We start from the raw sequence: 27,127 nt of genomic DNA on the forward strand, positions 1-27,127 counted from the left end.
AGTCAGCATGACTGGACCAAGCACAGCACCATAGTTCGATAGAATGATACGTACTCGGGTAAAGCGCCAAAGCTATCTGATCCCACCCAGACCTTTCCGGTCTTGCGCATTGTCGGCTCTATGGCATTCTGCTAAGAGGTTTAAATTGAGTATCTGATGGGCATGGCTGAGTTGATTATGGAGTAGAAAGTTGCGGTACCAATATTTTGACGAAGGGACAATCGATCAGGAAGCCATCTCGCAGCCAAACGAGCAGGTATCGATTAGCTAGGCGTTCTTTGCTTGCTGAAGCTGGTCTTGTGCATGTCGAGTTAGCTTCTAGAGGTGCTTCTGAAAACGCTGCTAACGCGCCACATCGAGCAGGCCGGTATCTCGCTTGATCAGGACGTGCAGGGAATGGACCGCCCAGATCCGCATAACGAGCTTTCCATCCACCTCCCAAGTCGGACCAACGTAGCTGCCGCGTTGTAAGCGGTCTTGTTGTGGAAGTGCAAGTTACTGCAAAATCCTGAGGCACCAAATCATCAGAGGCAAGGCAAGGGGCAGCTTTTCATCGATGATTCCTTGCTTCGTCGTAGCAAGCCACTTTGGAAAAGACAGAGTTTTTGACTAAACCGAGCAGAGCTGTAAAGGTGAGAAATATGATCCCGCTACTGCAAGCCACTCGCTAATTCACTCCTACTACTCTTTTCGCAGCGCACTTTGGTCAGGCCACTCCTTCTGGCCCTCAGCACATTACAGGTAGTCGTGGCCAGCCGGGTTTTTTCATGCAACTCAACAGACTTTGTTGAGCTCTTTCGCCGCCTGCGGGCAGGAATACCGGTCGCAACGCAGCTACTATACCTCTTTTGCCTGTGTGAGCTCGTGACTTTTTGCGTGGCATGGAATTGACTTCGAACCTCCACAGTGCTCGCCCAAAAGTGGAAAGCAGTTTGAGATTCGCGCTAACTTAGCGGCGTGGCAGAATGACAACCTTTCTAGGTGAGAAGGAGAAAGCGGAATGTGAAAGCTCAATACCACTGTTCTGTCACTTCTCAAGGTGTCCTGTAGCTAGATAAGGACGCGTAGAGGATGATGATGCTGCTTCGAGCCCCTTTATCGCTCCTAATGCGCTTGTAAGAAGGTAGCGTTGCAGTTCGTCGCTGCCAAGTATGTTCCACTTCTTCTTCTTGTTTACCAAGGAGCCAACCCGTAAAGTTAATGCAGTGGCGGTCGTCAATCATCAGACCAGCACTGTAGTGGCACATTGGTACATGTATAGCTGTTTCCGCACTTCTCATCCTTCTCCGGACCGGATTCCACACACAAGCTGCTGCTATGCTCCTAGGCGGAGTTTTCTTGGCATTGCTGCCCATAGTCTCTGTGCTTGCGACCAGCAAGTCCTGCCAGAACGGACCTATCAAAATCAAAGATCGAAAGTGCGAGAGATATTGCGGATGGGAGCTCAAAGGGGACTACTACAAGACATGCTATCAACCGTGCTATTTGGATTGTGTTAAAGCTTGCGCTGGAGATTCTCGATGCCAAGTCGCTTCCTGGAACCGCAAGTCTCAAAAGTGTTTCCTTTCGAAAGGGAAGAGTAGTAGCAGCTACAAGAAGACTGGCAAGGGAGATGGGGTCTACTGTCCGGCGCCACAGTATCCTTCTGCGACGACGACTACTAGCAAGTCGACTACTAGAAGCACTACCACCTCGACGACAACCACGACAACGAGCAAGTCTACCACGACCTCCACTACGACGACAACGACGAGCATGTCTACTACCACCTCGACAACCACGACAACCACAACGTCTACAGCACCGGCGGAAACTACATGTGCTACCTTCCTCATTCGCTCAATAGGTGGAGTCTATCCCAACCAATTCTTGTTTCTCGATGCCGACCCAGACGATGGCATCGACCTCCAGGGCTCCTATTACTTCATCCCAAGCGCTTCCGATGCCACCCTGTTCAGACTCGTCGCAGGCAACGTTGTCGCGGGCCAGGATTTCCAAGTGCCCATGACTGTGAAGCGTTCAAGTCCTATACTTGTGCGACCTTATGGACCAAGGCTACAAGCTGAAAGGGATTTCCCGCCATTGAATTGCCTTTTGCCAGGCAATGTTGCGCCGGGAAACATTTCTTGCATCTCCCCTGACCCGAGATATTCTTCCTCCTTTTTTACTCGCACGCGCGATGACGATTTGACGAACATTTTGCAGTTCGGTCGCTTGCCTGGATTTTGGTACGAGACTGTAATATTGGAGGCTGTTTGTCCGTCGACAGTGTGAGATTAGTGGATTGTCATTTTTGTTCTTGTTTTTTTTTTGGTTCTGATTTCCCCCATTGTCTGTCCGAATCTTTGCAAAGAACGGAGGGGAGATATTCACGTACGTTTCTTTTCCTCTAGCTCAGAAGCGAACCTTTCTCTGTAGCGATCAAATTAGTACTACAACTTCCTTCCACAGATGCCGAGCTGTGAACTCGTCGGACACAGTGTAGCTGCCGAGCGATGACTAGACAAACGTGGATGTTGACGCCATGCACGCGCTCGTTGACACATATATGGCCAATGTTTCCACGCTCCATTGTTCTCGCAGTCGTCTAGACAAGTCGACGATCTTGCCAAAAAATCTGGAATACGGAGAGCGCGAAGGGAAAAAAGACTACGACCACTTTGGCCAATTCACTTTTGGTGATAATCACCGAGCTTGATTCGATCGATCAAAGAGCGGAAAGCCGCGGGACAATGTTCGCATCAAAAGTAATTGCGCGATGCTTGCATGCTCGCTCCGTACGTGAGCAATAGTATCGGTCGACGTCCCACAGGAGACTTTGAAGTGGAGGGCCAGCGATTTCGGAACGCTCAGACAGAGCCCGCGACTAGCACGGCATTGGTCCGACTGTCTTCGCAATTATTGCCTTGAGCTTGCACATGGAAGCTGAAAAGCCACGCCGAGAATGCTGAAGGTAATCAAAATACATAGCTTTGCGAAGAAGAACTGACCCAGGATGCGGGTATTACGACCGCTTCAATGTTCTCGCTCTTGCACTGCAAACGCTTACCGATGCGCCATGCATCATATAAAGGAAGAAGTTGTTCTGCCGTAGGGATCTTTCTTGCCCTGTTCATAGCCGCCTGCTTCTCGTGCAGTGCTGTCTCTTCCCTTCCCTCTACACCCAGCTTATTTCTCAAATGATTCGCGCTAGCAATTCCGTATACGTTCGATCAGAAGAGGATGTCCTGCACACCCACGTCAGTAATCGGTGTCGTGCGAACCGGGCTCCTGATGTTGGCCTTACCAAACAGCAGCAACATGCCAGTGCACCTAGAATACCGGCACAGATTCCTCCTCCTTTGCCGCCGCCGCGCTCTTCATGATAGCCACCAGGCGGATACTGTCCGGGTGGATATTGCTGATATCCCATCGGCGGCGGCCCTTGTTGATACTGCATTCCTCCTTGTGGTGGGTAGCCTTGATTGTAGTTCGGATCGTATCCCTGATTATAGCCCTGTGGCGGCTGCCCGTAGGGCCCGCCCATCGGCGCTGGGCCGGCATCGTAATGCACCTGTTGAGGTTGCTGTGGGTAGCCTGGCGGAGGCGGGGGTCCGTCCTATGCGCGTGCCGATCATCAGTTGATGCCTTGCGAGTCGCGATTGTGGTTGATGGCGCCACTTACGTATTTGGACATTATGTGTTCTATGCGTATGCGCGTCGGATTTCGATGTCAATGGGCTTGTGCTCTGATGTGCTTTCGATATCAGTAGTGATGATAACCTTGGAAGTTTGGAACAGAAGCAAACAAAGTGCAGGAGGGACAGAGCTTCAATGATGTGAAGACGGTTGACCGGGTCTTGTGATTACGTGGAGGCTCGGCAAGAAACTCTGCCCAGGTGCCAATGCTGCGCCTCTTGAGACACGACATTGTTATTGTCATGTGTGAGACGCCATCCCCATGAATGCGACAGATCTGGCGCAGGCGGAGCTGGTTTGCATTGCATGAACATACGTTCGCCGGATTATTTGTTTCCAGGGTAGTCGTGGCTAGTCGTGGCTGCTGAGTATTCATTTGTGCAAAATCCAGCCACTTGTGGCGTTCATCGGCACACCACGATCACTACGAACGATACGATCACTTGCTGGAGTGCACTCAAGGACGTTGGACAGACTGGCTTTCGTAAAACCTGACACAGCGAAAATCGTTATACAGGAATAGCGGACTTCCATGGCAGCGCCTTCTACGTGCCTGGCAACCAATAGGTCAAGCCAATCTGTAGCACGCTTCTTGTCTCGAAAGACTCGGCTCCTCGGCCATGCAGCCAAGCGTTGTTCCCATCGCACTTGCTTGAGATACCCAATGGAAACCGGATCTGGGTATGGTCTCGGCAAGCGTTGATACACAATTTATATGCTTGTCAATGCTCTTTGAAGCAGCAAATTCTCAAGGCCACATAGCCTTCGCCGGACACGGAGCTCAGCACTTGATCAAGGACAGAGCAAGAACCAACATGCGTACTGCTTGCAGCAGTGCTTGATTGTCGAGATGGATTGGAGAGTGTAGTAAGCACAACAGTGGACTGCAGAGCGGCAGTGCTCAACCGAGATCCGCAGTGCTACATAGTCTCATTCATTGAGTGCGATAGCTTTCACGCCGGCGTTATAGCTGCTCCAAACATTCGCGTGAAGAGGATCGCTCCTTCAGTAGGAGACATTGGAAATTCAATGTTCTGCGTCCTGTCGCCTACAGTCGAAGGGTGTCAGTCGATCGCTGTGCGTATGTCCTTCATGCAGCATGCAAAGGGGATGTTCAGGACCAGCGAGCTGTTTCATTCAACACAGGTCTGGTGAAGCTTTAGCACCATGATCCCGATGCTCCGAGAAACTGCAAGTGGGCTCCGATAGAAGGGCCGCTATCATGACGGACAGTTGAAGATCTGGAAATCGTGCTGAAGTATGCTGGAGCGAAAGCAAAGCCCATGTCGTCAACGAAGGAGATGTCCGTGCGTCACCGGAAAGACCCACCAATCGAATGGAGGCTTATTGAGAGGCAATGGCAAGAGCAGCTTGACCATCCACCTGCGACTGCGCAGCGATCCACGAGACACAGCACATCATGGCCTCCAAACTCGCGCCAATGCTCCTGCGAGGGAGCCGGAGGGCTTTCCAAAGCGTGGTGAAAGAGCAGAGGAGGACGTTCCAGACAACGCGGATAGCACAGAGCGCATCTCTCAATGTGGTATGCACAGGGCCGGTGGGAGGGCGAGGAGAGGACAAGGTGGACTAATGGCACGCGCAGCACCGCAACACGCCTGAGAACAACCCCGATATCCCCTTCAAGTTCAATAAGGTCAATGAGGAGTTGATTAAGGAGGTGCTCTCGCGATACCCGTCACAATACAAGAAGGCCGCAGTCATGCCCCTTCTCGATCTCGGCCAGCGACAGCACGGATTTACCAGCATCAGCGTAATGAACGAGGTTGCGCGGATACTGGAGATGCCTCCGATGCGTGTCTACGAGGTGGCCACTTTCTACACCATGTACAACAGGAACCCTGTGGGCAAATTCCATGTTCAATGCTGCACAACTGTGAGTGGGACACAAGCGATGAGCTGCAGCTTCAGGTTGCTGACTAGGCACAGACACCATGCCAGCTCGGTGGCGTCGGCAGCGATGTGATCATGAAGGCGATCGAGGAGGAACTCGGCATTCACCACGGCGAGACGACCCCAGACAAGCTCTTCACCTTCACAGAGGTTGAGTGCTTGGGTGCGTGCGCAAACGCACCAATGGTTCAGATTAACGACGATTACTACGAGGACCTGACTCCCGAGAAGACCAAGGATCTGCTCCGAGCTTTGAGGGAGGCCGCAGAGAAGACGGGCGCAAGCGGCTGGGCGCCAGGCCTCGCAGGCGATGCAGGCAAAGACAAAGTGTCAGGCGAGACAACAGGCTACCAAGTCAAGCAGGGCGGACTCGGCTACGCCGCCCAAGGCGTCAAGATTCCGGCACCTGGACCTCTGAGCGAGCGCATTTCATGTGAGAACTCGGCAGGCCGAACGAATCTACTGGAGGAGCCACCCGCCATTGAGACGATAATGAGGAAGGATGGAGCGCTCTAGAAGCGATGTAAATATGTATAAGAACGCAAGCTCTGTTGCACACACACGACAGTACTTCCGGAGTGCATGCGTCAACACGAGGAGCAAGCATGTCAGCCACATGTGAGGACCAATGGGGAAGCCGACCAGAGATTTCAGTTCCGAATCAGCAGCTCGGCTCGCCTGTCTCTTGCATTTAGCTGTTAGCTTCTCGATCAAGAGGCGGTCTCACTGTGCTGTTGTGATTGCTAAAGTGCGCAGGTCGCGACGCCATTCGCCAGATGGGAGTTTCATGCAAGCGCCACCAAGGAACGGGTAGGAGTTGGACGCGAAATTCGTCCTGAAACCAAGCCGCTTTCCCCTAACCAGAACTCAATCCTCGCGCTCGGACAACCACACTGATGCATACCAGCGAAAGCTAAGTACCATGTTCGTGCCTATCCTCATCACTCGCCTGACTTGTGCAGTGCAGAGTCTGTCTATCTTTACACCACCGCTCCCTGCGCACTTTCCTCAGTTGCCGTGCAACTCCATTGCACCTTTGACAGGTGTACAGCTCTCACCACACCACCACTTCTACATTCGTTTGTTTGTCACTCGTTTAACCATTGTCGCTCGTTGCCTGTACAGTCACTCGTTCTAAGCGCCGGCCGTCTTGACCCGACTGCGCAGGAGGAGCAATCTTTGCCTGGTTCGGACGACGCAGCTGCAGCAAACATGCATTTCGTCGGTCTCTTCGTTACGGCCTCGATGGCCCTCACTGCTGCCGCCGTACCTGTTCCAGGTACCCGATGTTCTGTTCTACGTTCCTGACCTTACCATCTGACCGATGCCCTCATAGCTCCTACAAACCCAGCACCACCGTGTGCATCCACTACCATCAAGCAGGGCCAGTCCACAGCCTTTGGATGGCAATTGGTCGGCACCTCCTCCTCCGCCTCATCACTTGACGAAACTTGCGGCAAGATCGCGAACGATCAAGCGTCGAAATGGGGAGAAATCGGTCTCTCCCTCGAACGACTCCAGACACCAGTCTGCAATGCCATCAACCCCAAAGCCTCCGATGCCCTCCCACGAGTCGTGACAGCAAACACCAATACTGTTAAGACCCTCTTCGAGAACGCTTTCTCTGCAGGCGACTCCGAAACATACGGCTACCTCTGCGAAAACCTCCGCTACGAACAAGTCTCCGGCTTCTCCCTCAACGACATGCTCATCATCAACGCAACCTGCAACCTCTCCACCGAAGAAATCTCCCCCAAACCTTTCGAAAGCGCCGACGGAGCCGAACCAGATGAAGCCGCAGTCGCAGCATACAACGATGCACAATCCAAACTCTACGCATACCTCTACGCCGCCCAGGCCACTTCTTCCGAACAACTCAGCGATCTCTGCCAAGCATCTAAATCCAAGAAGAACAGACAGAATTACAGAGATCTTTTCTTCGATGCCGATTGCGTGAGCCAGACGATTTGCTCGATTCAGGAACCTCTTTCCGTGGAAGATGGAAAAGAGCAAATTAAGAAATACACGAGTGTGAGTTTCGCTAATGTCCTGGTGCATTCGAGCAATGCGGAGGGATACAAGCAGAAACTCTGCGAGAAGTTGGATGTGCAGAGGCTGGAAGCTGCAGGCGTCGATGGGGAGTTGGTCAGGAATATGGCTTGCGATGCTTGAGTCTGTGGCTCAGCACCTGCTTCATTCTGATCGATCGATTCCTGCTACGTTTGCGAAGAGATCACGACGTTGGAATGAGTTTTTGCGCGGCACATGTTGGAGCAAGCATGCTTTTACATTCTACTTCACTTTTTCACTTCTTACACAACTTTTGTATATTTGGCACGGCCACGACAGTGTGTGGCTATTTTCCTTTTACGACAAGGAGCAGACAAGGAAAGAAATTCCGCATGTCTATGCGGAAGACAAAATGGAAACGAATATCAAGCTACGATCGCACACAGTCAGATCGACGGAACTAGCAACAAAGGACAGAGAAACATCAGACAGATGATCATGAACATATGCATATTCTCCTCTGTCAACTGCTATTTCGCTCTCGGTCTCTTCTCCTTGTCTCTGCGCGCAACCGAGTGACTTGACCAGTATGTACGCTGCACCATTGAAACTGCTAAAAGGCCCATCCATGCCGTTTCACACTTCGCTTCGCCCGTGACTATTCTCCATGGAGCCATATCCCCATCGCGGTCGTCACAAACGGCAATCGCCGGCGCGACGATGTGCATACCCGTGTTGTCAATCTCGTCATACAGTAGAAACAGTACAGCTGGACGACGTGGAAACATTGTAGGCAGAAATGGTTCTCATCGTTGCAGAAGTACTTTGTTTCTCTCTTCAGAAGCCCTCATCTATACATATACTTGTTTCTCATAAAGCATTCTCATAACAAGAATTCATCACTTGTGTCGTAGCATCGTTATCAAGAAGGGGGAAAAAGGGAACCTCTAAACCCAACCACCAAGCAGCAAGCAAGCCAATATCAGCACTGAGCTGTCGTTTCCATCCTCTTCTTCGCATCCCGAATCAGATTCCCAAGTTTTTTTCAATCAGCATCATCAACAACATCAATCCAATTACCGATCCGAACGTCTCCGCCTCCTACGGCCTTCCTCCTCATCCCCACCGTCATGCGACTCACTACCACCACCGCGACCCAGAAACCCCTCCGCGAGCGTCTTGAATAGATCCCCACCACCACCACGGCCACTAAGCAGATCATTAATCTTAGCAGCGAGAGGATCTTCGGGCTTGGGATTGCCATGCTTATCGAAGCGCTCAGGGAGTTCAATGACGCTATCAGAATCTGTGGGGTCGCGATCATACTTGTCATGCATTAGACCAGTGCTGTCGCGCTTACGACCGCCGCGACCATCGTCCTCGTCGTGGCGTCGGTGGCGGTCTCGGTCATCGTCGCGTTCGCGTTCTTTGCCCTTTCGACGATGTCGACGGCGGTGTTTGCGATCGTCGCTGGTTTCGGTATCACTGTGTCGCTGCTCGGAAGGGTCACCACGCTTCGCATCGTCTTTACGACGGGAAGAATCGGGAGAGTGGGCGATGTTGGATTCGAGATCGAATCTCACCCGACTTGTGGAGCGAGGACGCGGAGTCTTTACACCATCTGTGACAAAATTTGTTAGCAACGCTGAGGTCAGACACAAAACCAAATTGGCGGGTTCTCAGGACGCACCTCCTCCGCCGTCCTGAGATTCGCGCTCGTGTTGTACATGTTGCTGATTTTGCTGATTTTGCGGGTTTTGCTGATATTCTTCGACGCTAGGCGGTGGCGCACTCACATTCTCAGGATCTCTGCCTCTCCGCCCACTGTCGGGGTGAGGGTCGCGAGCATATCGTTGGTCGCCCGCATATGCATCTGCAGGGTATTGCTCGCCGTAACCAGCATACTGATTATCGTAGGGTTGTTGTGTAGCTGGCTGACCAGCATACTCGGCGGGGTTGTAGGGTGCGTGCGCATACTCTGGTTGAGGCTCGATGTTACCGCGAGGCTGGTTGTAATCGGCGTTTGGGGGCGGCGGAAAGTAATGGCTCGAGGGGTAGGCTTGTCCACCTTGTGGGTAAGGATTGTTGTTCTGATAAGGTGGGTAGTCAGATTGTCCCATAGGTGGTGGCCCGTATGGGTCATCGCGCCTGTCATCGTAGTAATCGTCGTCTCCTGCGGCTCCATGTTAGCAATGCTCACTCGGCTATGCGGGGATTTTCACGTACTCCTGGCACCGGGTCTCGATCGAGAGCGACTCCTGGATCGACTGTCACGCGACCTATTACGTTCCCGTCTCTTGCCAATCTCATGCGCCGCAACAGCAGCAACACCAGCAGCAGCTCCAGTTTCAGCCAGATGGCGTCTCCGACTCTTACTGCGGCGTCGCGTATCAGGACTGCTGCTGTGACTGCCGCCTCGACGCCGGTATCTGCCAGGCTCCTCATCGCTGTAATAAGGACGATCTTCAGGATGAATTGGTTCGTGGCCATATGCTATCATGTCCGGGTGGCGCACAGAACGGCTCCTAGAGCGGCTTCGGTGTCGGCCTCTGTTCAATTCATCCTCGATGACCGCCTCCTTCTTGGCTTCCTTGTTGGCCTTGTTCTTCTCGTACAGCCCAGCCAAGGCTGCTCCACCGAGACCAGCTGCAGCAATTGGTACACCAGTTCGGATTCGCGACTTGCTACGTTCGCGGCCGCCCTTACTACGGGATCGGACCTTTTCCAGAATGCCAGCCGCTGCAGCAGAAGCCAGACCAGCTTGCGCAATGCGTCGATTGCGGTGGCCGGGGTCCCGATGCTCAGCGATTTCGTCACCGAGATACTCGTCAGCACTATGACGGCGTCTCCGCGACCTACTGCGGTGATGAATCCGGTCATTGACGATTACAGTCTCCTTGTTGCGATTCTTGATGGCGTATCCTGCTGCGGCGGCAGCAGCTATCGCAGCCAAACCGCCCAATGCCTTCTGACCATTGGACAAGTTGTCAAACGAGAAGCCACGGTCCTCAGATCTCGACCTCGATCTATGCCTTCTGTGTCGTCGCTCTCCGTGATGACGCTCACCGCTGCGCGACCGACTTCCAGACCGTCGGCGCCGCGACCTGCTGCGGAACCGGCTGATAGCCTCAGCACCTACAGCACCAAGCGCGGCACCGCCAGCGACGTTGCCAAGTCTGCCTCCGACTTCTTCACCCTGGCGCTTTCGGTGGTGTCGAAGGATCTCTGCAGCGCCGATGCCTGCAATAGCTCCTCCTGCAAGGTTACGTCTCCGACTACCTTTGTCATCATCGGACTCATATCTCGTCTCGTGTCGGACGTATTCGTAGCTGTCGTCACTGTGGTATCCCTGGGATGCACTGTCGCGAGGCCGAATTTCCGACTTACGGTCATAGCTGTCGCTCCGTCTCCTACGCTCAATGACTCTGCGTTCGTAGAAGTAATCCTCCTCAGGCTTCTTCTCAGGTTCTGGCTCTGGTATAACAGCTGGCGGCGGTGGCTCCTCGGTCTTGACCAGGGACTTGGTCTCGTCACGCACTTCTTCACGCTCCACAAACTCATATTGCGGCTCCTCTCGCTTGATGATAATCCTCTGCGGCTCTCGTCGCTCCTCGCGAATGATGATAGGCGCAGGATCCCGACGCTCTTCGCGAATGATCACTGGTGGTTGTGGAGTCGATTCTCGAATGACAATTGGTTGCGGGGCTGGTTGAAAGTATTCAGTGCTCTTGCTGTAGCGCTCAATGTCGTATGGCCGCTCACGTTCACGCTGGGGTGGGGAGAAGGAGCGCTCGCGCTCGAAGCGCCAAGTTCGTGTCTGCGTGCGCTCTGGTGACGGCGGCGAAGGCGCACGTGTTACTTCAGTCTCCCGTTCCACCACTTTGAATTCACTGCGTGATCGCTCGCGCTCTGGAGAATAGTCGCGGTAGACAACTCTAGTCACTCTGCGCGGCGATGGATCCTGCTCACGCTCAGTGGTTGTCTTTGTGAAGCGAATGTCCACATCGTCGTGCTCGTGCTCGTGGTGGTGAGTGCGATGGGTGTGATGACTATGAATGCTCGGCGCTCGGGTTTCGCGCACAGTCTCCTTGATCTTCCACTCCGTGTCGTCGTAGTGATCATGGTGGTGATCGTGGTGGGTACGATGAGTCCTGTGGGTGTGAGTGGAATGCGAGGAGGGAGAAGAGTCGCGACGTTCGGTGCGCCGGATCACAATCTTCTTGTCCACGGTCTCATCTTGATTGTCGTAGACGGAGCGAGTGATGGACTCGGGGACCTTGTAGCGCTTGATTGTGGTATAGGAGCCTCTCGGTTCGTTCTCGCGCTCGACGTCGGTCTCGCGGTAGACGGTGCGGGTTCCACGGACGGACATGGTGGCAGGTTTTCGGGCCCTGCTAGGCCGTGGATGGGGATACGAGTGTCGTTCTCAGGTCGTTGTTGTAGTCGAAGTGAAGCGTTCCGCTGCGTCGGTCGCCCGCAGTATAGGGCGGATCAGGCTGCGATGGGAGGGTGCGACAAACACACACCGGACTCTGCACTGCGCCTCAGCTGACCCAGCAAGCTGCAGCGTGTGGCTGCGAGATGGAGCGAGCGATGATGAGTTGCTCGCGAAGAGGAGCGCGCCGGTGTGGGTGAATGTGCTTGCGCGCGCACCACGATTGCCTGTGGTTCGCAGCGCCGTCGCTGAGGGCGGTCCAAGAGCCAAAGAGTGCAGTCGCAATGCAGAGAGTCACTGCAGAGTGCAGCTGAGGGGGACCTTCCCAGCCGCCCATGTGCAATCTGCAACCTACGTCATCTCCGCAGCGCGACCTTCCATCATCACCCTCACCACCCCAGCCGCCATCACACTTATACTGCACGCTCGTCGAAGCCGGTCGAACACCAGCCTCGAGTCAGGTCCTCAATCGGCTCATCTAGATCTTCACTTTATCCCTCACTCCAATTCTGTCCTCCTCAAACCACATTCTCGTCGCCCATCTACTGCACCTCTCAACAAATCGTCCCCGGCCGGGCCTGGAGCTCCGAGGAGCAAAACTGCAGCAAGCCATCATCCTTGCTGCACCAGGATCCACCGGCTGCACTCGGGCGAACATGCAAACAACCGGATCTGCGCAGACAGCAAGCAAGGAAAGCATGCCTGTCCTGTCGCAGTCCGCTCTCGCACACACACAGAAACCGTGAGATTCAAAGATGACCAGACAGTACACATCTGCATAGTCTACGCCCCATTCTCCGGAGAAATTCCCTCCATCTCCGGCCGGTCCTCACCCGCGGAGTCGTACAAAGAGGAAGGCTCGACATCAAGGAAAAGTACTGTGTGTAGAGACCAAGGCACATGCTGAACGCAGATTTCAAAACCGTCGCGCTGCTGCTGCTGCCCGATGATGGCAAAGGCGCAGTTGGTGTTGCTCTGCAGCCCAATGGCAGACAGAACTCATCTCGTAGTGTATCCTTCGAGTCAGGGAGTGCCTGGTATCGTACATGACACTTGCCGTACGTGGCACTGACAGCGACCATCACCGAACAGCACTTCTCTGCACCGTCAGACAGTTGGCTTGCAGACGAAATTGTGCTCAAATCTCAGACTTCCGATGTCAGAAGGGCAGGTGAGGTACTATGCATTGATCGTATCAGAGCTCATTGCTCCGTCGTGAATGAATAACTTTATACACGAAAGAATACCGAAAAACAGCCTCCTCCTATCGAAACAGCGCTGCCTCCTCGAGCTCAGAAGTTTCTCGAGCGGTTGCAATAAGCACACCGAAACCACACCTCCGCGCTCAAATTTCTAGATCAGTCCATTCCCGCCCACCTCGTATACAATTCAATGCAAACATAAGTCATATCAATACAAATCATGCCCAAGAAAAAGTCGTTCCGAGGAAGAACTCCATACCGAATGCTTCCATCAATTCATGCCCGTCCCTTCATTTCCGTCGCAAATGCTCCTGTTGTTCCGCACTCTTTCTGCGCCCGACTTCTGTTTTCCGTCGTAGTGTGCGCCTCCAGCTGGGAGATCCGGCTCTGGTTCGTCTTGATCTTTCTTGAGCTTTGTTGGCACTGTCGTACTTTTCATGCATCGAAAATTCGTGATGCCAGAAGTCCTCCTGTCCCCGATCCCTTGAAACAAAATCCGAAGAAAAGGATGTATTAGAATATTGTTCGTTTCCAAGCGTCCAAACCCAGTGGGAAATGTATCTGGTACTGTTGTCCAATGTTGACCGCATGGCATGTTGTACGGCGTCGTCCACGTTACCGAATGGCTGGCTGCTGCTTTGTCGACAGAGGAGCGATCCCCGTTCAGAGCGGTGTTCAATTCGTTGCTCATGTAATCAGGAAATTCCAGCCTCGTCTTTGAATGACGCCTTCCCAGTACCACGTCTCTTCTGCTCTTCCATCATCCATCATTTGCCAAATCTCCTGTACGATCTCACGCGCGTACTTGATATTTCCCAGCGAGCTCCACTTCTGCAGTCGATCGAAAGCCTCGGCGATCTCAAGGCGTTGTGCAAGCTCAAAAGCAGAGCAGCCCAGTAAGAACAGCGGCATGAGAAGGATACTCTGAGTACTCTGAGTCGCGCTGTCGTCCTCTTCGCAAGGCAAACGGCGCAGGTACTCCAGTCCATCATCAACACCCACTTTGAAGGCGGTGCATGGTTTCGATGGCATTGTGGTGCGGTGGAGGTAGAGACAGACGCATTGTCGGTACAGCAGACTGGCCCAATATCGTGGTGTGTCTTCTGCGTAGGGGCAGACCCAATTTGCAAGCTCCTCGTGCAAGCTATGCGCTTCCGCGTAACTGGTCGCTGGAATGACTCCATGATTGCTTTCATATCGAAGCTCGTCTCGTAGTTTTCGAATCCGTGCGATATATCCAAACAAGCCATCCGTGACACCGAGTAATGTGGCAGCGTGAGTTTGCGTCATGGCGGGCAGGCCAAAGCTTTCCATTAGCTGCGAGCTTTGATCGTTGAGCGGGTTCTCGAATGCGGTGATCGCGCTGGAGTAGTCATGGTACACCAGAAATTCCAACACGAATTGCCGGAATTGCGTATCGGCACATGCTTGCGGCGCCTGTGAGAGCAGGTATTTAAGAGCTCTCAGGTGGCCCTGCCATCGTCCCTCCAAGTCGCCGCTGCATATTGTTTGCAAACAGAGTAATAGCGTCTGCGCAATGAGAGGATCACCTACAGATGCCGCGGCGTGCTCGTCACTGCCAGTGTCGCCGAGTTTAAGGTTGCTTATCTGCTCATTCAGCGAGGCGACCGCGTTGGTGCAAGCATCTGTTTGTCGCGCTAACATTAACTCGTCCACAGTCGTCGAATTTGCCATGAGCGAGCTTGCGGAGAGATAGAGCACACTGGCCTTGACGCCCTCGTGCTGAATTGCCATGGGTAGTACCAGCTTGTAGAACGGGTTGTAGTGATCGTTGACAGATAGCACTCCGCTCAATTTCTTTGTATAATGGTGCCAAATACGCTGGGTCATATAGTCATCCTCAGAAGCCCAGGGCCGTTGAGTCGGCATGGGGCGAGCGACAACTGTCCTCACTTCGACTGGAGAATTCTGCTTCACGGAGGCCAGGTCCGAGGTTTTCTGCTCCACCTGAGATTTCTGCTCTGCCGAAGGATCCTGCTCCAGTGCCTTCTGCTTGCCACTCCGCCAAGGCTTCTTGTCTTCATAGCCTTCACACAGAACATTGTTCTTCTCACAATTCTGACAAGAAGGTCGCCCTTCGTCGCATTTCTTCTTTCTTCTTCTGCAAGTCTTACATCCTGTTTTTGATCTGATGTGCGTCGACTTCTTTTGCTCGACGACGGGATATTTTCGCGGCCGTCCGCGCTTTCGAGGACCTTCCTCTGTCTGGTAGAGTTTAGCCTCGACGATATCCTGGACTTTGTTCAATGAACTCGCGCCGTCATCGACCTCTTCCACCTTAGGTACAATGGCACACGGCGAGTCGTTGAGGCTTTCGGGTGTAACGATGAAGGCCTTGGCGGAAGTTGAGAAAATTGGACTGGTGAGCTCCGGCCACGAGCTGGATGTCGAGTATGTTGAATTATCTGAACAGGACACGATGCTTCCCTTGCCTTCACGACGCGATGCGAAGGTGAGTGGTGGCTCCGGCGGTGGTGTGAATGCGGTTACGGCCATGGCTTAGGCGAAGGTTGAATGCCGGAGGGCGGATGGTATGGGTATATGGGTAGCGACAGGAACTGGATGATTTTGCGGCGGGTTCCTCCCAGATCGTGGATATGATCCTGGTCCCATGCAGAATGCTGTCCTCCCACCGCAGGCCTCGAGACGACACTCTATACGGCGAGGATTAGACTTTGCGAGGTAGATCGTGGGCGGGAGGCAAGATGACGGCAAAAGTGAAGCATGGAAGCGCCAATGAGACCGAGCATGTATCCCGTGCTGGGCGGCGCCAACTCCTAGACGGCTACGATGGGAAGAGCTGTCGGAGGCAGGTCTGCAGTCGAAGAGAGAGTGCGAAACGCGCAGGTATCGCTCGCAGGGTCCACGGCTGCAGTCAATAAGAAGAGGCACAGGCGTTAGCTCGAATGTGGGAAATAGAGGATGTACCACATGGAGCTGGAAGTGGAGAATCGTTGACCGGGGTCGTTTCGCGAGTCAAGGCTGAGCTGCGATGGGAAAGCAGAGCAATGGACGATCGCCAGTGCTCGCCAGGCCGCTAAGAACGACGGTGAAGTCGTGGAGGAATGGCAACCCTATGGCGGTGGCAGGCCGCAATGGTGCCGTGCGCGTGCTTCGTTCTTCCTCCCGCTTAGACGGGTGGCGCTGGTGGTCGCGATGGTTGCTGGTGTGGTGTGTGGTCAGCACATGTTCCTCAGCGTGCCGGGGGCGTAGTGCTTGGGAGGAGGCACAACTCTGAAGCCATGACCCGGTGCAGCACCCCTGCGAATGCAGACGAGCGTTGGAGGCTCGTCCCTCAATGGGTGGTGGATCGTCGAGCAGGCGACAGCTGCACGCCGCCGCCGCTTGCTGGCCATCATCGCGGCGGCGAGCTCGACCTGGCCATCGGTTTCGGCATCTGCGGCATGTCATCAGACGGCATGATGCCGATGGACTCGGCCAGCACAGCTCGCAGCTCTCGCGCTGGCGGGCTGAGCGCCGATGCGATGCACCAGTCGCTGCTGCTGGTGAGGGAAGCCGCCAGCAGACATCCCACGCTTTCGTCCCCACAGTGTCCTGGTTCGATTCTCCGCGCAAGGTTCACGTTCTCCTCTTGGTGGTCGCCGAGCAGCCCTAGGCCCGATTCGTGCTCACTAATCACGCTCCGCTGTGACAGGGCGATGTCGTGCATAACCTTTCGCCCTCCTCATGCGCACCACCTCGCGACTGGCCGCAGCCAACATGCCCTCCAGCCCTTCTCGAAACGCCTCCAGGCCGCCGACAGCTGGAGGCTCGTTGTCGGCATCGCGTAGACACGGCCACGCAGCGCCAATGTCACACGTGCCACAGCATGCTTGACGGACGGCAAGTGCAGTGAAACGAACACCACGGGTGATACTGGCGCGTCCGATCGATACACATTCGGCGGGACATGCAGCGCGCTCGGTTCGTACAATATCATGCAGGTCCACTGCCGCTCGACTTCAGCCCATCACCGACGCGTCGCCATGATGCGAGGTGATCAGTCCATGCTTCGAGCCTCATGACACGGATATCAACAACCGCGCGGCCAGGCGCGGTCCAAATTCTGAAACGATGCGTACTCAGTACTCCAGGCTCAGCACAAAATATGGCAGCTCAGTGAGACATTCGAAGGCACAGAGGGCACGCGAAGGGCAGCCACGATTGGCCAAGGCACGCGAAAGCCCAACTGCGAGGCACCGCAACCAGGTCCATCGCTGGAGGAGGCGAATGGCATCGAGATTCCGCAGATCACGCACACTCACAGCCCTGCAGGAACCGTCATCGCAACTGACCACATTGCCCATCATGTGAGCTGGTGCGCCACTCATTTGAAGTGCGAAGTGTGTCAGCCCAATTCCTGCTCCTCGCAAAGGAGGTCTGCAATATAGCAGGATTGCTCGCATCAGCCGGGGCTCGCCATCTCAGCCGATTTCAAGCGCGTGGTCAATGACTCGCAAACCACCATCTATCCCACGCATTATTACCACTTTCGCCCAAACGCCTTTCTCCGAGAGCTGCCTGACAGAAAGTATACGCAACGTTCAGAACGGGAGGGAAAACACGCACCGCGCTTGACTGACTCGACTTTCGGCATCGAGTGCACTACCGACATCGAATCTACGAAGTAGAATGGAGGCGCCTTCGAAACCTGACACCGGGAGAATACTTCGTCCAAGCATATCAACGTGTTCCAAACCTCACCGCGTCTGTCATTATGCCTTAGAACAGACGGCAGATGCAAACTTACCGGCCACCTGGTCATCGAAAAGCAAGAAGCACCGGCCGGCAAAGGAAAGACGAAATGCCTTGGCGATCATCAAAGTAGTGCGACCTATGGTCGTCCATATAGCAATAAACGAGCCAGTCGGTATAATTCTCCGAAACTGTAGCGAGCAAGCCAGAGGCTCCGCGATCACCCTCCTCCCCACGAGTTCATAGCTCGTAGCCGTGAGCCGAGCGAGTGGTGCCCATCACTTCACCTTACAAGCCTCGGGGCGATCATTCACCACACATGGTGTGTGATAAAGTTAAAGCTAAACAATGCAAAAGATCAAGTTCGTGCAGGATGGTGGCGTCCAATAACTTGGCTATGTTGCGCTTACCGCTTTTTGGTGTGGCCAACTGTATTGCTTTCACGTGGACATGTTGTTCCCAGTTCCGCCTCACAACATCATCATGCGGCACACTGTCCGCCCTTGGAGCGTGGAGACTCCTATCCCGTGCTGTGCTGTACGTACCTGCGCATATCGAATGGGTTGTTATTGAAACTCTCGTGTATGAGCCGATGGCGTGCATACATAGCACCGCATGCTTCCCTTCCGCACGTCACAATGGCATCAAACTTCCGGCAGTCAAGGCGATGATAGAGGACGTGGGATATATCGTAGGAAGCTCACGGGTTGCTGAAAAAGGACATTCCGTCGTCGGGAGATACGTGTCTCAGGCGGTGCTCTGCAGCGCCGTTTTGCCTATTCCTTCCTTGGGCTGAGCAGCAGAGGCCGCGCTCTTTCATTGATGTACATGTAACAAGCAAAAGCAAGGCAACCGTACCTCAGACGGACAGGTTTCCTCAGCACGACTACGTGCGGTGCTGATGGACTAACAGGTAGAAAAGATTCTATCACTCCGGAGAAAGGCACGCATTCTGAAATCTGTGGCTTTTCATACTTTGATCATACGTATGCATATCAAATGCGTTACAACTTGCTACTACTCTTGCCGTCAACGGCGCAGCAAGCATTCGATTGCGCCTCAGTCTTGCTTGCGTTCCCGCTCAACAGGACACTTTTGTTAGAGTCCTGCGTGCTAGGAGGAACATCCAAAGCCGGGTTCTTGTCGAAGAAGTTGACAGGCTTGAACGCCACTTTTATGACTTCGCAAGGCATGACTGGGAAGTCTTCGATGCGAGGTATCTATAACACGTCACGTTAGTTCCATGCTCAAGGGACATCAGAGGGGTGTCTATGGTAGGGGCCAGAACTTACATGGTTAATACCAAACTGCACAAAAACCACAAGATCCTCATCCACAATATTATCCTTGCGATTAGCCCAAGATCTCACGCCGGTGCCGCCTCGGCTTTGATTCGTATACTTTCCGCCCGCATAGAGTTCATCGTCACGGTACTTGGTGGCATATATGTTATGATCGGAGAACTCTGCACGCTTGTAATTGAAAGACTCGGTATCGGCCAGGATTTTTTGGAACGGCGGTGCATGGATTTTATAGGCCACGGGTTTACCGTTGACGGGGTTTCGCTTGTTGGCATTCTGGATCTTGAAGATTCGATTTGCGGAGTAGTCTACATCGTAGCCTCCGCTGGCTTCGACGAGGGTTTCTTTGGAAATGTAGCCTGTTCCGTGTGGGTTGAGGTCGCTGCGTGGTAGTGGGTGGGCTTCGTCGTAGACGAGACGGTTTCGGTGGCCGTCGATCATGGGGTCTACGCGGAGGGAGAAGATGTGTTGATGATGAGCGGCAAGTACGCCGGGGTGAACCACTGTTCCCCATGGCACCTCGATGCCTTCGTCAATTGGCTGTGTTGACAGGATACCAGTTGCACGGACTTCGTAGCTCATCTCACCAGCTTGGTTGAACATGAATGCCATGATGTATTCGTAGTTGGCGACTGTGATGATCGATTGCAGGACAAGCTCTCTATTACGCACGATAGCAGCACGGCCAGTGCGGTAGTTAGTGTGCTTCCAGCCAATTCCACCATCTTGCTCATGAATGCAGACCACATTTGGCATATCGAGTGGGTTGCCCTTGTCATCGGCGAGGATTGCCGACAGGTAGTGGATGCTTCCAAGACAATCACATCCGAGCTTGAGATCGTTGGCCATGATACCAGCTCCTGCATCTCCAAGATCAAATGCCGATTTTCGGTGGAATGGCGCTCGAGGATCCGCGTAAGGAATGTTCATATCTGAAAGCGCAAGGCGATAAAATAGCTGTCGGCCTTCGTACTGAACGTTGTGCACCACCATGCCTTCGCGCTGGTTGAAACCAACGCGCATCTCCCACTTCTGCCACCGGACGATGCTGCTCGTGCCCTGCTCTTCGACCGAGAAGCTCGCGCCTTCTGGCTGGACGACCTGAAGAGGCTTGAGATCTGTCCTCAACTTCTGGTATTCTGGAAGATACTCATTCGGTGGCACGGGCTTGTAAGGCTTCGGTCCTGTCGGAGTAGCGTCCTTGCCAGTTGGCATGATATCGATTCGGATGACCTTCATAGTGACTGTGGAAATAACAGGAGCCGGTGTCAGAGGGAAAGCATAGTGACAAGAGTCCGCCTCATCGGAGTTGTTGGGGTCACGCATGTACAGCCAGCATTGCCACATTCTCTCATCATCGTCGACGCCATCTGAGCCGTAGATCCAGGGGTCGACTACAATCTTTGCACCCTCTGGCAGTTGAAGTTTGGCCAGCTCGGCTTGAACGCCCTCGTCTTCAAGAGCAATCCGTTCGAGAGCAAGAATTTCTTCACCATCACCAGGGGCATGCATGTTGGGCCCGAGGCGCGCGTTGAACTCGATAGTCTGTGTGTTAAGGTTTGCTACAGCCTCATGGAATTTATTCTGAGAATGTGTGAGTGTATTTCTCGGATACAGACCTTCGGCCTGTGCTTACCGTCATGCGCAGATAGTAGGTAACGAACACCCTTCGATCGATAGCTGGTAAGTGAGATCCTTGGCATTCAGCTTCGAGGTATGGCACCACATCTGCCTTGGCCGGTTCTTGCAGCATAATAGTCTTGAAGTGAAGATCTGTTCCCTCTGGCCATTGAGCTCGCACGAGTGAGACGGCATTGCAGATCTCGTTGCGATCGAGAGAGGCCAATGGATGAAGGTTGTTCTGCTTGGCAGTTCTCACTGGTAGTGAGTTCGCCACCGATTGTGTCGCCATGGTGGATGACTGGGTATAATTCTCGAGGCTTCTGGGTCTGTCACTCTTGATGTTCCTTCAGCACTTGAAGTGGGTGTTGCAAGAAGGTATAGAGGATGAAGGAAAGGGAGGTTAGGAGGAAAGTGCAAAAGGTCGTCGAGATAAGAACAGACTACAAAGCTAGCGGACCATATGAGGGTTGCCGAGTAGAGTGCCTCGCAGGCCTGAAGTGGGGCTCGGGTGCACAAGTCGACGTGGTTTCGCCCATCTGACAGTCGCTACATCTGAGAGCGGCACGACTTCTCGAAGGATAAGTCTTGAGAGTAGTATCCAACTGCTTCATTGAGATAGCTATCTTCGCCGTCAATCGGCCGTCGCGTTGTGTAGTAGTACCAGAAGGAAGAGTGCATCTTCGTCTCAGCCGTGAGGACCCCGCACACGCGCCGACTTTCCTGCTTTGGGAAGGTGCTGCCGATGACCGGTCTGGGCAGTCTGCTTGCGAGGCCGACGGCGCCGAGACTTCTCTTCACGACAGCAGTCCTAAAAGTTACCTTCTGGCCCCTAGGACAACATGTTCTGCTCACTCGTCCATTGAACAATCGAGTATGTACACGAATAGCGAGCGGGCTGTAGAGGTGCTCCTATTGCGGACCACGAGTTGCAATACCTGGCATAGCTGGCCTAGGCAGCTTTGAAGACTTCGCCATTCTAGAGACAGGCACCTCCTACCTTTAGCCTAGACACCCTTGCGACCACGGGTTTTGCGCGTTTTCGTTCAACTTGCTGTTCAGCAACCTCCGGAATGTTAAGGTAGGCTTGCATGTCGCGGACACCTTGCGTCATACCATCCATCGATATCGCTGTCGATGTAAGATGTTGATCTTAGCAGGCGCGAGGGATTTTTCCAGAGCATCGTACAGCGTGCGAGACCTTCGTATTCGTGCCCAAAGTGGCTCAAGCAGACCTGAAGCTTCTTGCATTCGCCTATAGCCCGCTCGGCTGCCGCGAACAGTCGGTTGCTCTGTGAGACTGCGGTCGTCACCAAATTAGCCTTGATATACTGCTCGACCTCGGAGGGTACTCCACTGATGATGACGGATCGCGACGCTCCAAGCAAGGTCAGCGGCCATAGTGTCTTCCGCAACACGGCCACAGCGTCAATATCTCCAGTTGCGTTCGGAACCTGGAAATTCGAGGTGTCGACTTTGACCTCCACGGTCTTCAATACCGTGCTGTTGGCGAGTTCCGATGCTACTTGATATAGGCGTTGATTCGCTGTAAAGCAGGCGCTTTCGACAGTTCCGAGTATAGCCTTGCGTTACTACGCCGCTTCGCGAGGCTCGGCAGCAGAGAACTCCTTGCCTGTTCGGAGACGAAGCTGATATTTCGCGATTGCTTTCGTAGTGCAGTCGGATCCCGGATAACCTCGAAGGACGCATTTCTGGCCGTGAATTTTGCTGCCCGTGACTTCTGCGCCCATGGGAATGCTTCTTTCCGACTGTAACTACGGAAGTGAGCACGCTGAGGCCAACAGTCAATCAGAAGCTTCACCCGACTCAGCTGAGCAGAATGTCAGTAGTTTCTTTCCTGTTCTACCTACATACAGGGAGTGAAAAGTTGTCGTAGAACGAAACAGGCATATATTTTTTGCCGACCTGTAGTACATCTCCTGGCAGAGAGCCTCCATACATATCAGCTCAAGCGGGCCATTGAATTATAGTGGACGGAATTGTCAAGTACTGCGCAATCTCGTGCCTTGATATCACTGACCGATGCGAACTCACTGTTTGTATTCAGTCGCAGGGGAAGGAAGTGTAGGCAAGAACGTTGCCCCGCATCGAGGCTTCTTCACGGCTCGTGTCGCGGCCGGTTCGCAGCCATGACGGCATTGTTTGATGGTGGCATTTCATCGTCTTCACAATTCTCACTTCAACTTCTCTGGATCTTGCATCTGCTCAAGATGAAGCAGCGATTCTCGTCATTGGATGTGCGAGTCATTGCTCACGAGCTCAACAACAGTCTGACCTCCCTCCGCCTGGCCAATGTCTACGATCTCTCCTCTCGCATCTTCCTTCTCAAATTCCACAAGCCTGAGCAGCGCCAACAGCTGATCGTCGACTCTGGATTTCGCTGCCACTTGTCCAACTACTCTCGCGCTACCGCAACCGCTCCTTCGCCCTTCGTATCGCGACTCCGTAAATACCTCCGGACTCGGCGATGTACTGGTGTCAGGCAGATCGGCACCGATCGAGTCATCGAGCTCACATTTGGACACGCTGATGGCGTTTACCGGCTGTTCCTAGAGTTTTACGCTGGCGGCAACGTCATCCTGACCGACAACGAGTACACCACACTGGCTCTGCTGAGGAGTGTCAACGAGGGCGCAGAGCATGAGCAATATCGCGTGGGCTTGAAATACAATTTGTCGCTCAGGCAAAATGCGGATGGAGTTCCAGACCTGACAAAAGAATGGTTGAAGGAAGCTCTACAGAAGACGGTAAAGAAGCAGGCAGAGCAGGCCAATAAGCCAGGCAAGAAAATCAAGAAGAAGGCAGGGGATTCACTGAGGAAGGCATTGGCTGTGACCACAACTCAGTTCCCACCTGTGCTACTCGATCATGCTATCCATGTATCGAAGGTTGATCGTGAGCTGGAGCCGCAGCTAGTTGTGGAAAACGATGAGCTGCTCGATCAGGTGATGCAAGCTCTTAAAGTTGCTGAAAGTGTCATCCAGGATATCACGAGCCAGCCTGTGGCGAAAGGTTACATACTTGCGCAGCGCAAAACGCCCGCGCAGGAGAAAGAGGGCGATGATAATGCAGACAGCACGAGAGGCCTTATGTATGAGGACTTCCATCCCTTCAAGCCAGCCCAGCTTGTCGAAGATTCTTCCAATGTCTTCCTTGAGCACGATGGCTTCAATGCGGCCGTAGACGAGTTCTTTTCCTCCATTGAAGGTCAGAAGTTGGAGTCGAAGTTGGCTGAGAAAGAGGAGAATGCGAAGCAGCGGATAGAACATGCTAAGAAGGAGCAAGAGCAGCGTATCAATGGCCTTCAGCAGACGGCTGAGTTGCATGTGCGCAGAGCCCAGGCTATTGAAGCCAATGTGGAACGCGTCGAAGAGGCTGCAGCGGCAGTGAATGGTCTGATAGCTCAAGGGATGGACTGGGAAGACATCGGACGCTTGATCGAACAGGAACAGAAGAGGCACAATCCTGTTGCTGAGCTGATCAAGCTACCATTAAAACTGCATGAGAACACAATGACATTGCTGCTTTCCGAGCTGGGCGCGGAAGACGAGGACGACGACGCCGACGAGACTGACAGCGAGCCTTCCGATAGCGAAGACGAGGGCAAGAAGGAGACGGTATCTAAATCTGAGGACAAGAGACTCACTATCGACATTGATCTCGCTCAATCCGCGTGGGTGAATGCACGACAATACTACGACCAGAAGCGTACGGCAGCTGTCAAGCAGGAGAAGACCATGCAAGCATCCAAGAAGGCCATCAAGTCAACCGAGCAAAAGGTTCAGGCGCAGCTCAAGAAGGATCTCAAGCAAGAAAAAGATGTGCTGAGGCCTGTACGAAAGCAGTTCTGGTTCGAAAAATTCGTTTGGTTCGTCTCCTCAGACGGGTATCTTGTGCTTGCCGGGAAAGATGCCCAGCAGAACGAGATTCTATACCGACGCTATCTGAAGAAGGGCGATGTCTACATTCATGCTGACCTCGACGGCGCTGCAAGTGTCATCGTCAAGAACAAGTTGAGTCCAGAAGACCCAATCCCACCTTCTACCCTGGCGCAAGCAGGCGATCTAGCAGTGTGCACATCGAGCGCCTGGGACAGCAAGGCTGTCATGTCCGCATGGTGGGTCAACGCTGATCAGGTTTCGAAGACTGCCCCAACTGGAGAGTATCTCGCCTCTGGAGGTTTTGTGGTTCGTGGCAAAAAGAACTTCCTGCCTCCTGCGAAGCTGCTACTAGGCTTCGGTGTCACATTTCAAATTAGCGAGGACAGCAAAGCACAACACGTCAAACATCGCTTGGAACTGCCCCGTCAGAACAGCTATCTGGCGACGCCTGAATTGACGGAAGCTGAGACTGCTGCGGATTCTTCTGCTGCCGGCGGCTCAGCCTCTGATGATGACGAATTTCCAGATGCCGCAGCACCTGAGCCTAGAATTGAGGAAGATGATGACGATGACTTCCCGGATGTTGCCCGAAACGGCAATAACAGCTCAGATGACGAGACTCGGGACGAACAGCGGAGACGAACGTACGGTGCGCATGAAGACGACGAAGACGATGAAGAACGCGAGCAGGGAGCACGCGCACATGCTGGTAATCCTCTGCAGTCCGGAGGATCAGGTCTTGCGCCTGGCCCAACTCAAAAGCAATCTGATGCGGGAAGCGACAGCGATGGAGATGAATCGGAGACCGATCCTAGCAAAGATGATGTGGCCGGACCACAGGTCTCACGGGGACCAGACCAGGACACGGCCGCTTCGATAGACGAAGAGGGAGCTTCGTCTGAGAAGGAAGATGAAGCGTCAGAGCCACAACTGTCCAATAAGCAGCGCAAAGAACTGGCGAGAATCCAGAAAGGCAAGCCTGCGCAACCTTCTCTCCCCAGTCAGAAGCCTATGCGTGGGCAAAGGGGAAAGAAGAAGAAGATTGCCACAAAATACGCCAACCAAGATGAGGAGGATCGCGCCCTGGCCATGCAGCTCCTCGGCAGCAAAGCGGCTGATGAACGGCGAGCAGCAGAAGCTGTTACCAGCGCAAAGAAGAAGGAGACCGAGGAAGAAGCTCGGGCGCGACGAAAGGCTCAGCATGAACGAGCACAGCAGAAAGGTCTCGAGGCCGAGGAGATGAGGAAGCTGAACCTTGACGAAGGCATCGAAGACGATGCTGGTGTTGAAGCTGAGACTGCGGGTCTGCTTGAGTCCCTCATTGGACAGCCTCTGCCTGGGGATGAACTATTAGAAGCTATTCCCACTGTTGCTCCTTGGGCTGCGCTGGCACGATACAAGTACAAGGTCAAAATGCAACCAGGCCAACAGAAAAAGGGAAAAGCTACGCGGGAGATTCTGACTAAATGGTCGAGAGATGCTGCTGATGAGAGGAAACTCGATCGTAGTTCGAAAGACACGGAGAGAGTTTGGCCGCGAGAGGCCGAGCTCGTGAAAGGCTGGAGGGAAGCTGAGGTGATTGGCATCATTCCTGTGAAGAGTGTGAGGGTCATGATGTCGAATGCCGCAGATGCAGGAAAGAGTAAAGGTGGGCCTGCAAGAGGTGGCAAAGGTGGGCGTGGTGGCAAGGGGAGTAAGAAGAGGTGAGGCCACGACCTCCACATCACTTCAAGTCCAGATATGTCGCCAAAAACATATATGTCAACCACGACCCAAGGCCAATTTGGCATTTGGATTGCTCACAAAATCTTGTTGTACGGGTTCAAGGCACATTCGATTGGCAAATATCAATGATATGTTGGTTCGAGATTCGAGACTTTCCTGCAAATGGCTTTGACCTGATTTTTTCAAGTATCAACACGCCGACTGAACAGGACGTCCTTCATAGCAAACAACTAATGCGTCATGGGTCAAGAGTAGAATCAGGAAGACGAATCTGTATTCGTGGTGGCAGTACAGTTCTCTGCAGGGTTCGAGGAACGCCAGAAGAAAGGGCAAGAAAGTGATGGATTGGATGTCCTAAGACACGAGAGCTCAATGACTTCTATGTCTGATACATGCTGGGACCGGAGCCATCACACTCTGGTGATCGCTCGCCTCACTTTGTACTTCTGAAGCACCCAGGGTCACCACGGCATACACAACGCATCAAAGCGACAGCACGGCTTTCGCGTCAACACCAGGTGGACCATGAGGTCTGAGATGGTCGAGTTCTTGCCAACTAGATGACCCTTGCTTCAGTAGCAGAGAGAGTGAAGTCGAAACCCTGAGCCGCTTGCTGTCCAAGCGTTG

The 27,127-nt window shown here is 53.5% G+C and overlaps 8 protein-coding genes across 8 annotated transcripts; 4 read left to right on the forward strand and 4 right to left on the reverse strand.

Moving 5' to 3' along the window:
* Positions 1-1,317: 1,317 nt before the first annotated feature.
* On the forward strand, positions 1,318-2,274 carry CKM354_001184600 (uncharacterized protein; the record flags this gene model as incomplete). Its single annotated transcript, XM_044807351.1, has 1 exon — positions 1,318-2,274. One exon carries the CDS (start codon positions 1,318-1,320, stop codon positions 2,272-2,274), a length of 957 nt encoding a protein of 318 aa, XP_044663286.1.
* A 938-nt stretch (positions 2,275-3,212) lies between these two features.
* Positions 3,213-3,676, reverse strand: CKM354_001184700 (uncharacterized protein; the record flags this gene model as incomplete). Its single annotated transcript, XM_044807352.1, has 3 exons — positions 3,213-3,227; positions 3,287-3,598; positions 3,665-3,676. 3 exons carry the CDS (start codon positions 3,674-3,676, stop codon positions 3,213-3,215), a joined length of 339 nt encoding a protein of 112 aa, XP_044663287.1.
* Positions 3,677-5,098: 1,422 nt separating this feature from the next.
* Positions 5,099-6,105, forward strand: CKM354_001184800 (uncharacterized protein; the record flags this gene model as incomplete). Its single annotated transcript, XM_044807353.1, has 3 exons — positions 5,099-5,221; positions 5,282-5,572; positions 5,626-6,105. The coding sequence occupies 3 exons, from the start codon at positions 5,099-5,101 to the stop codon at positions 6,103-6,105; spliced, it is 894 nt and encodes a 297-aa protein (XP_044663288.1).
* A 696-nt stretch (positions 6,106-6,801) lies between these two features.
* CKM354_001184900 (uncharacterized protein) lies at positions 6,802-7,761 on the forward strand (the record flags this gene model as incomplete). Its single annotated transcript, XM_044807354.1, has 2 exons — positions 6,802-6,868; positions 6,926-7,761. The coding sequence occupies 2 exons, from the start codon at positions 6,802-6,804 to the stop codon at positions 7,759-7,761; spliced, it is 903 nt and encodes a 300-aa protein (XP_044663289.1).
* Positions 7,762-8,675: 914 nt separating this feature from the next.
* On the reverse strand, positions 8,676-11,971 carry CKM354_001185000 (uncharacterized protein; the record flags this gene model as incomplete). The annotated part of the gene is made up of 3 exons (XM_044807355.1): positions 8,676-9,220; positions 9,290-9,772; positions 9,826-11,971. 3 exons carry the CDS (start codon positions 11,969-11,971, stop codon positions 8,676-8,678), a joined length of 3,174 nt encoding a protein of 1,057 aa, XP_044663290.1.
* Positions 11,972-13,923: 1,952 nt separating this feature from the next.
* Positions 13,924-15,753, reverse strand: CKM354_001185100 (uncharacterized protein; the record flags this gene model as incomplete). The annotated part of the gene is made up of 1 exon (XM_044807356.1): positions 13,924-15,753. One exon carries the CDS (start codon positions 15,751-15,753, stop codon positions 13,924-13,926), a length of 1,830 nt encoding a protein of 609 aa, XP_044663291.1.
* Positions 15,754-18,956: 3,203 nt separating this feature from the next.
* On the reverse strand, positions 18,957-21,165 carry CKM354_001185200 (uncharacterized protein; the record flags this gene model as incomplete). The annotated part of the gene is made up of 3 exons (XM_044807357.1): positions 18,957-19,172; positions 19,245-20,837; positions 20,890-21,165. The coding sequence occupies 3 exons, from the start codon at positions 21,163-21,165 to the stop codon at positions 18,957-18,959; spliced, it is 2,085 nt and encodes a 694-aa protein (XP_044663292.1).
* A 1,939-nt stretch (positions 21,166-23,104) lies between these two features.
* Positions 23,105-26,482, forward strand: CKM354_001185300 (uncharacterized protein; the record flags this gene model as incomplete). Its single annotated transcript, XM_044807358.1, has 1 exon — positions 23,105-26,482. One exon carries the CDS (start codon positions 23,105-23,107, stop codon positions 26,480-26,482), a length of 3,378 nt encoding a protein of 1,125 aa, XP_044663293.1.
* Between the last annotated feature and the right edge of the window lie 645 nt (positions 26,483-27,127).

The sequence above is a fragment of the Cercospora kikuchii genome (genome assembly GCF_019650295.1).
Source record: "Cercospora kikuchii DNA, contig_00008, whole genome shotgun sequence".
NCBI lineage: Eukaryota > Fungi > Ascomycota > Dothideomycetes > Mycosphaerellales > Mycosphaerellaceae > Cercospora > Cercospora kikuchii.